Genomic DNA, 12,872 nt, shown 5'->3' with positions numbered 1-12,872 from the left:
GCCCTAAAGCAGGGCTCCCCAATTCTCAGGCCGCCTCCCATTACTGGGCCATGACATATTCAAAATTGGGCTGCGGGAGAGGCAAGCACATGCATTGCACGCCAGCTTGCCACTCGCATGAGTGGCGCTGCGAGTGCAAATATGAGTGCCAGCCAGGTGGCCCAATTCCCCTCTCCCCCGTTCAGCCAGGCCACTAAGCTGCAAAAGTTGGGGACTACTGTCCCAGAAATTAAGTCAATCCCCTCTTCGTGACAGTCGTTCCAAGTACTGGAAGACAGCTATCATCCCCACATGCCTTCTCTTCGATAGTCTATACATATCTGGCTCCTTTAATCCATCATCATATAATTTTAGCTTCCAGAGCTTTTATCATCTTTTTAGCTTTTTTGGGGTGTATACTTTCCAGGATCTCAACACATTTTCTTGCATGGTTACCCGAACCAGGTGCAATATTCTAAGTGTGATCACCAGCATGGGGTTAAGTGGTCCCATCTCTTTTGCTCCTCTGGCAGATACAGCACACTACTGGCATATCAGAGGTTTGTTTGTTTGTTTGTTTATTATATTTATATGCCGCTCTTTTCCCCCGAAGGGGACTCAGGGCAGCTCACAACTCAAACCAGGGAAGGGGGATACAGACAAAAAATTAAAAAACGAAACATAACAATGCATAATTTAAAACACACAACAGTCATACCATTCGAGACGGGGGCAACAGCTCTTTAGCCCCAGGCCTGTCGGAACAGTCAGGTTTTAAGGGCTTTGCGGAAGGCCTGGAGGGTGGTGCGGGTTCGAATCTCCACGGGGAGTTCGTTCCAGAGGGTCGGAGCAGCCACAGAGAAGGCTCTCCTCCGGGTAGTCGCCAGTCGACACTGGCCGGCGGATGGAATTCAGAGGAGGCCTAATCTCTGGGATCTAATCAGTCTAGTGGAGGTAATTGGAGGTGGTATTCAGCAGGTTCTGACCAGTTCTGGAGAACCGGTAGCAGAAATTTTGAGTAGTTTGGAGAACCGGTAAATACCACCTCTGTCTGGTCCCACCCCTATCTATTCTCTGCCTCCTGAGTCCCAGCTGATCGGGAGGGAATGGGGATTTTGCAGTATCCTTCCCCTGGAGTACAAGGGAATGGAGATTTTGCAGTATCCTTCCTCTAGAGTGCAAGGGAATGGTGATTTTGCAGTATCCTTCCCCTGGAGTGAAAGGGAATGGAGATTTTGCAGTATCCTTCCCCTGGAGTACAAGAGAATGGTGATTTTGCAGTATCCTTCCCCTGGAGTGCAAGGGAATGGTGATTTTGCAGTATCCTTCCCCTGGAGTGCAAGGGAATGGAGATTCTGCAGTATCCTTCTGCCATGCCCACCAAGCTATGCCAGGCCCACCAAACCACACCCACAGAACTGGTAGTAAAAAATTTTTAATCCCACCACTGTGGCATATACTTGTCCACCAGAAATCCTAAATCCCTCTCATACTTACTACCTTTAAGCCAGGTACTATGGTTTTTATACTTGTGCCTTTGGTTTTTGTTGCCTAAGGGCAGGATCTTACTTTTCTCACCCACTGAATTGCATTTTGTTAGGCCAATCTCGTCTGTCAAGATCCTTTTGGGATCTTGAGCCTACCTTCAAAAGTGTTGGCTCTTCCCCCAAGTTTGATGTAGTCTGCAAATTTGATCAGTTCCCCTTTTATCCCTTCATCTAAATCATTTATGAAGATGTTGAAAAGTGCTGAGCCCAAGACCAATCCTTGAAGTACCCAACTGCATGTTTTCCTCAGTGTAGATGCAGTTCCATTGTGGATTATACACCGAGTATGGTTGGTCAACCAACTGCAAATCCAACTGATGGTGGTACTGTGTATCCCACATTGTTCTACCCTACCTACCAAGAAATTGTGATGTACTTTGCCAAATGTTTTGCTGAAGTCCAAGAATACTATCTCCAAAGCATTTATCTCATCCATAATTTATTCAAAAAATGCAGATCACATCATCAGAGTCACAGAGTGGCTGGACTGATGTACGATTGAAATTGAAAAAATTAAATTTATCACCAGGAAGGACGGAAGTTGAGGAGGACAGATTGGTCATAGAGATGCAAAATGTACAAGAGACAGATCACCAGTAGCTGAATAAATGTAGGATGTTAGAAACCCACTGTCTAGAACAGTGGTCCCCAACCTTTTTATCGCCGCGGACCAGTCAGCCTGTGATAATTTTACCGTGGCCCGCTGAGCGCGCGCAGGGTGGGGGTGGGGGGGTGTAAAAAAACTCCCAGCCCGGAGTACCCCTTTAAGTAATCCATATTTCAGTAAACTGATCTACCGTCAGGCTGTTGCTTGTAAACTGGACTAACTATTTCTAGTTAATTTCTAACTATTTGAATGGAAGATTATATGCTTATAGTTTCTATTCTTTTGTTAACACACAACCACATTTTTATTCTTCTACAGACACCATTTTTAATTACCAGGATAGTACACCAATGACAGCACCATGATCAGAAAATGTTAGATGTTGCATTATTTTCAATATGTATTTGTAAATATATGCCAAATAGATTGCAATCGCTTTCTGGACTTCCTTTAAATTTGCAGGTAAATGCTGCAATAGATATATAGCTCCCATCAGATTGATGATCACCCAAAAATGTTATTCATTGAATTCACTGTGAATCCTTTCTTAGTAAGTGCATTCAAGCCAGCCTACTACTAGCTGGTAGCCTCTCTGTCCATTCACCAAATTATCTGGGACAGGGGTGTCAGAGTGACATCGAAAATGTCAAGGTAATAGCCATGACTATGAAATTAAAAGCCTATTTATTCTTTTATTTGTATCACATAAAAACCAAGATGGTTCCCATCTTGAATTTTTCTAAATACATCCTACATACAACCATGATGCAGGAGTTTTCATTCAGCAAGAAAAAGGAACCGGTGACTTGAGCCAAGTCAACATCTGGAAATCTTATCCCAGTCATATCCAACCTACCTTATTTTTTGAGATCACCTCAAGGCGAGCTGGAGCGGGACGCGCTGCGCCACGAGTTGGAGAGCTTGGAGAGGCTGAGCGCGCAACTTGGAGAGCTGCGTCTCCGCCGCCTGGAGCCCGAGCTGGCCCGGCGGCGGCAGCAGCTGGAGGGGCTGTGGGCCGACTGCGCCGCTCTGGAGGCGCTGCTGGAGCAGCTCCTGGCCGAGCACGAAGGGCTGCAGGAAGCGCGCAAGCAGCGGCCAGCCGCGCTGCTGTCTGCCCCACGCGTCCTCCGGGCCGGGCGCTCCGAGAAGCGGCAGCTGGCCTCCGACTACGCGCTGGTGGTGAGCTGGAGCTGCGCGCAGAGCCTGGAGTGATACGAGGCCGAGTTGCGGGCGATGCAGGAGCTGGAAGGGGGCCGCCTGGGCCAAGAGGACCTGCGCAAGCTGCGCGCGCAGAACCAGGAGAGCCGCCGGCGCCTCGAGGAGCTGTGGCGCCGCTGCCGGGAGCTTTGCGCGCTGGGCGAGCGGCTGGAAGAGGAGCGGCTGGCATAGCAGGAGAGCCACGGCGCCCAGCTGCAGGGATCATGGCCCCCGGCCGCTGCGCGGCCCGGTGCCAGGTACTCCGCGGACCGGGGGTTGGGGACCACTGGTCTAGAACAGTGGCAGTCAACCTGGTCCCTACTGCCCACTAGTGGGCGTTCCAGCTTTCATGGTGGGCGGTAGGGGTTTGCTATAACTCTGCTTTATAAATTTTATAAAGTAAAGTTACTTCCCTACTTTATAAATCACCATTACTGTGGAACCGGTGGGCGGTTAGAAAATTTTACTACTAACAGAGGTACAAAAGTGGGCGGTAGGTATAGAAAGGCTGGTCTAGAGAAAGGAAGCAAGACTTCATGTTGCCTTTTTATTATTAAATTTATTTATTATTAAAACTTGTTGCATATCTCGCAGTTTGAGGTAACTCTGAGTGTCTTACCTTGCCCTATTGTTTATAGCAAAATTGACAATCCCCATATTTTTCCTTGTCAAAAGCTATTGAGGATTCTTAATCAATGCACTTTTTAAAAATGAAACATTTTCCAGTGTACATTCTTTTTTCTCAAATTGCCACCACCAAGAGGGATGCAACTCATATGTCAGCAATATGGTGCTGCTGTCACCCAGCAGCCATCAAAGAGTAACACACAGGCACTTCGAAGAAACAGAAGTCCTCGCAGGAGTTGCTAATAAACCTGGAGATGCTGGGATCAAAACCACAATCCCTTTTCTCCTCAACCCAATATCAACTCAACAGCTCTTCTCCATCAGGCTCATCTGCAAGGGAGAACAGCCTCTCTACAGGTGAAATTTTACAGTGCTTTTTTTCACTGGGTCTTTCACTGACCAACTCCCCACACCCCTATCACGCATTGTACACTTACATTTTGAAGATCTCCCAGAGCCTGCTGTCATTTTCAATGCACCCACAATTCCTTAATGTTGCCTGCACAGTGTTCAAGTAGCAAAACAGAGCAGTTTCCCCCTCTCTCACATGACAATGACCCCAAAGCAGCTGACATTTTGGCCCTGAGACAGCCGTGGCCCAGGGATGAATCCCGGGCACAATGAAAACAGCAGTTGTTTCACAACACAAGTCATACTGGCCAGGGATTAGTGGCTTGCCCATTTTTCCCAATGTGAGATTCAGAGATCTTGAAAAGGACAGGAGAAGGAGTCTGTGAGGCCTGTTGGGGTGGGAGTCAGGCCTAAGGACTGTGGGGACTGAGTGGGAGTGAAAAAGCCTGTTGGGACCTGGGGGGGAGGGAAAATTCTGGGGGGACCTCAAAGTTGGGGTAAGGGAGGACTTTGGAGTGAAAGCCTGGGACTTAGCTATGCCTCCAACCCTGAGATAGTCATTGTTCTGCTTAACAACTCACACATTTGTTTAATAGCTTTACCAGGAGGAGAAGAGGTGGGGTTAGTTAAGGAAAGTCTCATTTAATGGTCATTGCAACATGTAACCATAATTGGCAGGCCTCATTACAATTCAAGGACTACTTGTATGGTGGCTGGGGAATTCTGGCACTCAAAATCTGGAGGACACATAGGTAGAAGACAGAAACTCCATCTGTGGGAATTCCATAATCAATATACAAAAAACACCTTTTTGAGGAATTCCACAACTTCCGCAAAAGGAAATATCCAGAAACATCTGCTGATCACCAGAAACAGGTAACATATTTTTTGGACTATAAGACCCACCAGTGTATAAGACGCACCAAGATTTCGAAGAGGTAAGGAAAAAAAAAGTTTTGGTCTTCTCCGGCCCCCGGGAGCACTCTGCAGGCTTCAGCAGGGCTGGGATAAGGCAAAACCACCAACATTTTTCACCCAAATGGGAGCATTTTCCCCTTCCTCCTCTAGAGTGTTTCCCACACTCTAGAATCGCATATCATTTGTCTACTTATGAGTTATCTGGCGTATCACCAGGTTGGAATTCTTACTGAAACTTTCCTCACAGTCTGGACACTCATACGGTTTTTCTCCTGTGTGAGTCCTCTGGTGTATTACTAGGCTGGAATTCTGACTGAAACTTTTCCCACAGTCTGGACACTGATACGATTTTTCTCTTGTGTGAGTCCTCTGGTGGCTTACCAGGGAGGAATTATACATGAAATTTTCCCCACACTCTGAACACTTATATGGTTTCTCTCCTGTGTGAGTCCTCTGGTGTATCACCAGGCTGGAATTCTGACTGAAACTTTTCCCACAGTCTGGACACTGATATGGTTTTTCTCCTGTGTGAGTCCTCTGGTGTATCACCAGGCTGGAATTCTGACTGAAACTTTTCCCACAGTCTGGACACTGATACGGTTTTTCTCCTGTGTGAGTCCTCTGGTGTGTCACTAGGCTGGAATTCTCACTAAAACTTTTCCCACAGTCTGGACACTCATATGGTTTTTCTCCTGTGTGAGTCCTCTGATGTGTCACTAGACTGGAATTCTTACTGAAACTTTTCCCACAGTCTGGACACTCATATGGTTTCTCTCCTGTGTGAGTCCTCTGATGGGTTACCAGTTGGGAATTCTGATTGAAACTTTTTCCACACTCTGGACATTCATAAAGTTTTTCCTTGTTATGACTCCTCTGGTGTGTCACCAGGCTGGAATTCTGACTGAAACATTGCCCACAGTCAGGACAATCATACAGTTTCTCTCCTACATGAGTCCTCTGATGGACTACCAGGTTGGAATTCTTACTGAAACTTTTCCCACAGTCTGGACACTGATACGGTTTTTCTCCTGTGTGAGTCCTCTGGTGTGTCACTAGGCTGGAATTCATACTGAAACTTTTCCCACAGTCTGGACACTCATACGGTTTTTCTCCTGTGTGAGTCCTCTGATGGATTACCAGGTGGGAATTCCGATTGAAACTTTTTCCACACTCTGGACATTCATAAGGTTTTTCCTTGTTATGACTCCTCTGGTGTGCCACCAGGCTGGTATTCTGATTGAAACATTTCCCACAGTCAGGACAATCATACAGTTTCTTTCCTACATGAATCCTCTGATGGGTTACCAGGTGGGAATTCTGACTGAAATTTTTGCTGCACTTTGGACACTTATACGGTTTCTCTCCTGTGTGAGTCCTCTGGTGTATCACTAGGCTGGAATTCTTACTGAAACTTTTCCCACAGTCAGGACACTCATACGGTTTTTCTCCTGTGTGTGTCCTCTGGTGGGTTACTAGGCAGGAATTCTTACTGAAACTTTTCCCACAGTATGGACACTCATATGGTTTTTCTCCTGTGTGAGTCCTCTGGTGGGTTACCAGGGTGGAATTCTGACTGAAACTTTTCCCACAGTCTGGACACTGATACGGTTTTTCTCCTGTGTGAGTCCTCTGGTGGCTTACCATGGAGGAATTATACATGAAATTTTCCCCACACTCTGAACACTTATATGGTTTCTCTCCTGTGTGAGTCCTCTGGTGTATCACCAGGCTGGAATTCTGACTGAAACTTTTCCCACAGTCTGGACACTGATATGGTTTTTCTCCTGTGTGAATCCTCTGGTGTATCACCAGGCTGGAATTCTGACTGAAACTTTTCCCACAGTCTGGACACTCATACGGTTTTTCTCCTGTGTGAGTCCTCTGGTGTGTCACTAGGCTGGAATTCTCACTAAAACTTTTCCCACAGTCAGGACACTCATACGGTTTTTCTCCTGTGTGAGTCCTCTGATGTGTCACTAGACTGGAATTCTTACTGAAACTTTTCCCACAGTCTGGACACTCATACGGTTTTTCCCCTGTGTGAGTCCTCTGGTGTGTCACTAGGCTGGAATTCATACTGAAACTTTTCCCACAGTCTGGACACTCATATGGTTTTTCTCCTGTGTGAGTCCTCTGATGGGTTACCAGGTGGGAATTCCTAGTGAAACTTTTTCCACACTCTGGACATTCATAAGGTTTTTTCTTGTTATGACTCCTCTGGTGTGCCACCAGGCTGGTATTCTGATTGAAACATTTCCCACAGTCAGGACAATCATACAGTTTCTTTCCTACATGAATCCTCTGATGGGTTACCAGGTGGGAATTCTGACTGAAACTTTTGCTGCACGTTGGACACTTATACGGTTTCTCTCCTGTGTGAGTCCTCTGGTGTATCACTAGGCTGGAATTCTTACTGAAACTTTTCCCAGAGTCTGGACACTCATATGGTTCTTCTCCTGTGTCTGTCCTCTGGTGTATCACTAGGCAGGAATTCTTACTGAAACTTTTCCCACAGTCTGGACACTCATATGGTTTTTCTCCTGTGTGTGTCCTCTGGTGGGTTACCAGGGTGGAATTATACATGAAACTTTTCCCACACTCAGGACATTCATAGGTTTTTTCCTTGTTATGACTCCTCTGTGTGCCACCAGGCTGGAATTCTGACTGAAACATTTCACAAAAGCAGGACTTTCATATGGTTTCTCCCTGTTGTGAGTCTTCTGGTGTACCACCATGCTAGAATTCTGAGTAAAACTTTTCCCACAATCTGGACACTCGTACGGTTTCTCTCCTGTGTGAGTCCTCTGATGTTTCATCTGTTTAGAATGGCTACTGGAAATTTTCCAACTATCTGGACTCTGATACAGCTTCTTTTCTGTATGAGTCCTCTGGTGTGGGAATGCTGACTGAAACTTTTCCCACACTCAGGATATTTAAAGGGTTTCTCTCCTGTCTGAGTCCTCTGGCGACTTATGAGATGGGAACATCTAATGAAACTTTCCCCACAAACTGGACATTCACGCACTTTCTACCTGGTCTGAGTCCTGTGATGTATCACCAAACTGCTGGCTTGCTAAAGTATTTACCAGAGTGAGAGCATTTGTAAGGCATCTGTCCTATATGTGTCCATCAACAAGAAGAGAGCAAACTTAATCCTTTGTCACATTTGTAGCATTTCTTTGGTTTTGCGCAGTGGTGCTTTTTTCCTCACAGGGTGAGGCCTGTTACTGTCTTTTCCATGTCGCTGCCTAATTGATCTTTTCTCCCCAGCGACTTCCAGGTATTTCCCTTTTTCCAAATAAAAAAATAGTCTCCCTTAACTTTTCATGTAAGTTTCATATACTCTACTTTTTCAAGTTTGAAATCTCTTCTTGATTTTCTCTCTCGTTTCTCTCTCACCTGCTGAGGAAGACGAAGACTTGTGTAGCTTTGTGAAGGAAATGGAAAATATATTGATTTCTGGCTTGATTTTCTTCCTTTTTTCAGGGTTGCTTGTTGTTCTCAGTTGTCCAGAGTGCTCTTATTGCTATCTCTTTGTCTATAAGATTTAAAAAAAAGTGTAACTTTAATTGTTTATGAAATGTTTACGGAAGGTGTGAAAAAGGGGGAGGAGTCTGCATTACATTGAATACCCAAACATATCACAATACATGGCCCTTATGACCTCTAGGCTGGAATACTGCAACGTGCTCTACATGGGGCTGCCCTTGAAGAGCATCCGGCGACTTCAGCTAGTCCAGAATGTGGCCGCGCGAGTGATCGTGGGTGCACCTCGGTTCGCCCACATAACACCTATCCTCCGCGAGCTGCGCTGGCTACCTGTTGATCTCCGGGTGCGCTTCAAGGTGCTACTTACCACCCACAAAGCCCTTCATGGTAGTGGATCTGCGTACTTGAGAGACTGCCTCCTGCCAATTACCTCCCTGCGACCTATTAGATCGCACAGATTAGGCCTCCTCCGAGTTCCATCTGCCAGTCAGTGTCGACTGGCAACTACACGGAGGAGAGCCTTTTCAGTAGTAGCTCCGACCCTTTGAAACGATCTCCCCGTGGAGATTCGTACCCTCACCACCGTCCAGACCTTCCGCACAGCCCTCAAGACCTGGCTATCCCGTCAGGCCTGGGGATAAAGACTGTAATTCGTCCCCTCCCGAATGATGAATGTTGTGTTTTACTTTTTACTTTTGTATTGTCTTATGTTTTATTGTCTTGTACTCCCCCCCCCCCCCTATAAATTGTAAGCCGCCCTGAGTCCCCTCAGGGAAAAGGGCGGCCTATAAATAATAATTAAAAAAAAAGAATAATCTCTTACATTAATTAGGATTCATTTGACACATGGAAGACTACCAAGATCCAAGCTCAAATACCCATTCAGTCATGAAATTCTCTTTTTGTCTTGGGTCAGTAACAAATCCTTAGCAGTGCAAAGGGTTATCATCAAATATATCTGGAAGTGCTGGGGTTAGATTATATAATTGCAGATATATGTGTACAGCGAGAAATACCAATACACACACCTACAAAGATATATATTAGAGCCGAGGTGGCGCAGTGGTTAAATGCAGCACTGCAGGCTACTTCAGCTGACTGCAGTTCTGCAGTTTGGCTGTTCAAATCTCACTGGCTCAGGGTTGACTCAGCCTTCCATCCTTCCGAGGTGGGTAAAATGAGGACCCGAATTGTTGGGGGCAATATGCTGACTCTCTGTAAACCACTTAGAGAGGGCTGAAAGCCCTATGAAGTGGTATATAAATCTAACTGCTATTGCTATATATGTGGAAAATCCATGTTTTTTTCAGTCTGCAAACTATCCCAAAATGGTTACAGTCAAAGCTTCTGAGATAATTTTAGAGATTTGAGGGCTTTTACTGGTGATACCTAAAGCCTCTGTAAGATTTAAAACACCAGTTTTGCCCATGGAAATCCTCAGCTCCAGGTAAGCGCAGAAAATACTTTATTGCAACCATTCTGGTGACATCCTAATTCACGGAGTCCCTATGAATGAAGTTAGGAGTGGCATCTGTGTCATTAAGCAGCCCAATTGTTAAGCAGGATGTAACATGACAGTGCCAACTTGTATCTGTTCCTCTGCATTTGTTAATCAAATCACTGTGGGTTGCTAAAATTCACATGACTGTGACTTCCAATTTCCTGCTGGTATCCGCACTAATTTTGCTTGGCAGAAATTAACCAGGAAGGTCACAAATGAGGATCATGAATGTGGGCAGCCATTGTAAATGCGAATTGCAGTTGCTGCAACTTGAACCTCAGGGAACAAATGGTAAACGAGGACTGGCTATATACAATGGAACATCCCAAAGGTCTTCAGTAGCTGTTTTTTTTTTGTTTGTTTTTTTGAGAAAGTGCTGGGTTAAGCACATTAGAACCTGATTAATACATAGATGGGGCGCAAATAGGAAATAATCTGCTTGTTGGCTAAACGGAAGTGAGAAAAACAAACATCCCAGTGGTAGGTCAGTGTGATATTGTTGCCAAGAAAACAGCAGGTCCATAACAGAACAACAGAGTTGGAAGAGACTGTAGGAAGTTATCACCCAGCCCTCACCCAGAAAAATGAAATATCCTAGGAAATATTGAAAAGGCAGAATATTATATTTCCCTGGATGTGAAAAGGAGAAATGTTTTAAAGAGAAACTTCCTGCAGCTTCCTGCCTCCCCCCCACTTTTTTTTGTCAATGGGCCATTAAGGCCAAGCTACTCCCTTTACGTAATAAAGAGTTCTCCACTTCAGATCCAGGGGGATGGGATTAAGAGATGATAATATTGGCACTTTACCCAACTCCCCACATGGCATCTGAGAACTCAACCAAACCTGGATTCAAAACGCAGCCTAGAGAGTTGCCCCTGCATGGCCTCATGGGAGTCTGACAACCAATCAGAATACAAGCTCAAGATCAAAGGCCAGAGAGGGCATAAAACCAGGGACTCAGCATCTCAGTCCTCCCTTCTCTTCTCCACCAACATTGAAGAATATGATCACCTTTTCTGTTCAGGGCTCAAGCCATGTGGTCCTGTCCACCAATAAACCATCTTTCCAAGCAGCCTCCATGTCTCCAGTGTCTTTTCCCCCACTTGGAGCCCAACCCAGAAGGACATTTCTTTCAACAAGACAATGGAGGTCTTGTAGTCTAATCCCCTGCTCAGGCAGACCACCATACCATTTTTAACAAATGACTGTCCAATCTCATCTTAAAAATCTCCAGGGATGAAACACCCATAAAGGTCTGTTCCACTGATTCATTGTTCTCATTGACCAGAAATCTCTCCTTAATTATAGGTTGGGTCTCTTTTTGATAAGTCACCATCTGAGGTGCTTGGGGAAAATAGGTTGACCCCCCTCTTTTCTGTGTCAGCCCCTCAAATATTGAAAGACTGCTAACAGGTCACCCTTAGTCCTTCTCTGTGTTCAACTAGATGTATCTCCAGTGCCTGCAACCATTCATAGTACATTTTAGCCTCCAGTTTCTGTCTCAAAATCTCTTTTGTATCATGGTCACCAAAACTGGTGCAGACTAGGACTGCATTGGCTTTTTTTTTCCAGCTGTAGCACTCTGCAAGCTCATACTTTGATGGTTATCCACTAGGACTCCCAAATCCCTCTCATAGTTACTGCTGTCAGAATCAAAGGCCAGGCACCTATTCCCCCAAAACACCTTGGAGTTCTCAAAACACCTTGGTGAGTTCCGATTGATGGAGACCGGACTGATCACAGTGGGAGGGCTGGGATGCGGAGATTCCTTTCTCTTATCTTTTGGCGTACAAAATCCACAGCTAGCCTGACCTTAACTGGAGCCAATATCATTTTAGCAAAATAACTTTTTGCTTCAACCCAGTGGAGTTGAGGGTCTTTCTTTCCTAAGCGATCAGATTGGGGGCAGGTCTGACAACTGCTTTTGAGCCAGGGTGAAGGTCAAGGTCCTTTTTAAAACTGGAGCGCTAAGGGGGCAAAATGTTCATTCTTTGTTTTGCCTGTATCCTACGCCAAGGAACTTTTAAAAATTATTTTTTTAACAGTACTAGAATATGTAATGTGTGGGCAATAAACTTGGCGAACTGTTTTGTATTAAAAATTATCAATCTAGGCCACTGACCCCAGCCTTTTGGGCACCGGGGCCCGGTTCCATGGTGAAAGATTTATCTGTGGACCAAAGGGGGGCATATATATATAGACATGAAATTTGGAGAAAAATGGAAAATCGGAAAGGGAAGATTGCAATGGAATAAGGAGGAGGAGGAGGAAGGATTGGCTGGATACAATATAAACAGGAACTCTCCAAATGGCATTTTATTCTAACAACTGAAGCTTCTTTGGAGCTCAACCAACCTGCCTTTTGTGCACATCAGTCTTTCTTCCCCAAAATGTTCTGCAGGCAGTTATTGGAGCTCCCAGGTCTCTCCCTTGACCTGGGAATCTCTTATCTTTCTAAATACTTCACAGAAGCCTCTTGATCATTTTGCACAGCTGTTTGTAAAAAGAGCGGAGAGCTTCTTTTTCAGGGTAATTCTATAACCTGTAAAAGAAATAAAATAAAAATTGAGAATGTTGGCAGACAGGGCTGTTCCCTTACATGAGGACAGAGAAACAGGGATGCAGCCCTCACCAGAAAGGGAATCTGGGCAGGTAA

General features: G+C 45.3%; 1 protein-coding gene and 1 long non-coding RNA gene across 4 annotated transcripts in view; both read right to left on the bottom strand.

Moving 5' to 3' along the window:
* The window catches only part of LOC148047536 (uncharacterized), a 28,550-nt gene that overhangs the window by 15,013 nt on the left and 665 nt on the right, over positions 1-12,872 (bottom strand). For all 3 annotated transcript variants that reach the window (XR_015696142.1, XR_015696141.1, XR_015696140.1), the window contains exons 2-3: positions 12,572-12,758; positions 8,626-8,764 (exon numbers count right to left, since the gene is read on the bottom strand). This is a non-coding gene — a long non-coding RNA (uncharacterized LOC148047536). The remainder of the gene's footprint in view (positions 1-8,625; positions 8,765-12,571; positions 12,759-12,872) is intronic.
* LOC148047537 (uncharacterized) lies at positions 3,870-8,041 on the bottom strand. Its single transcript, XM_087711422.1, is given in 2 exon segments — positions 3,870-5,536; positions 5,539-8,041. Coding segments are annotated over 2 exon segments (2,415 nt in total). The 5' UTR covers positions 7,900-8,041; the 3' UTR covers positions 3,870-5,482.

Source organism: Thamnophis sirtalis, unplaced genomic scaffold (genome assembly GCF_051295495.1).
Source record: "Thamnophis sirtalis isolate CommonGarterSnake01/CBP01778 unplaced genomic scaffold, rThaSir2_p1.2 scaffold_3, whole genome shotgun sequence".
In the NCBI taxonomy this organism is placed as follows: domain Eukaryota; kingdom Metazoa; phylum Chordata; class Lepidosauria; order Squamata; family Natricidae; genus Thamnophis; species Thamnophis sirtalis.
Note: the sequence above shows the minus strand (reverse complement) of the source record. Positions and strands in the feature narration are given on the sequence as shown.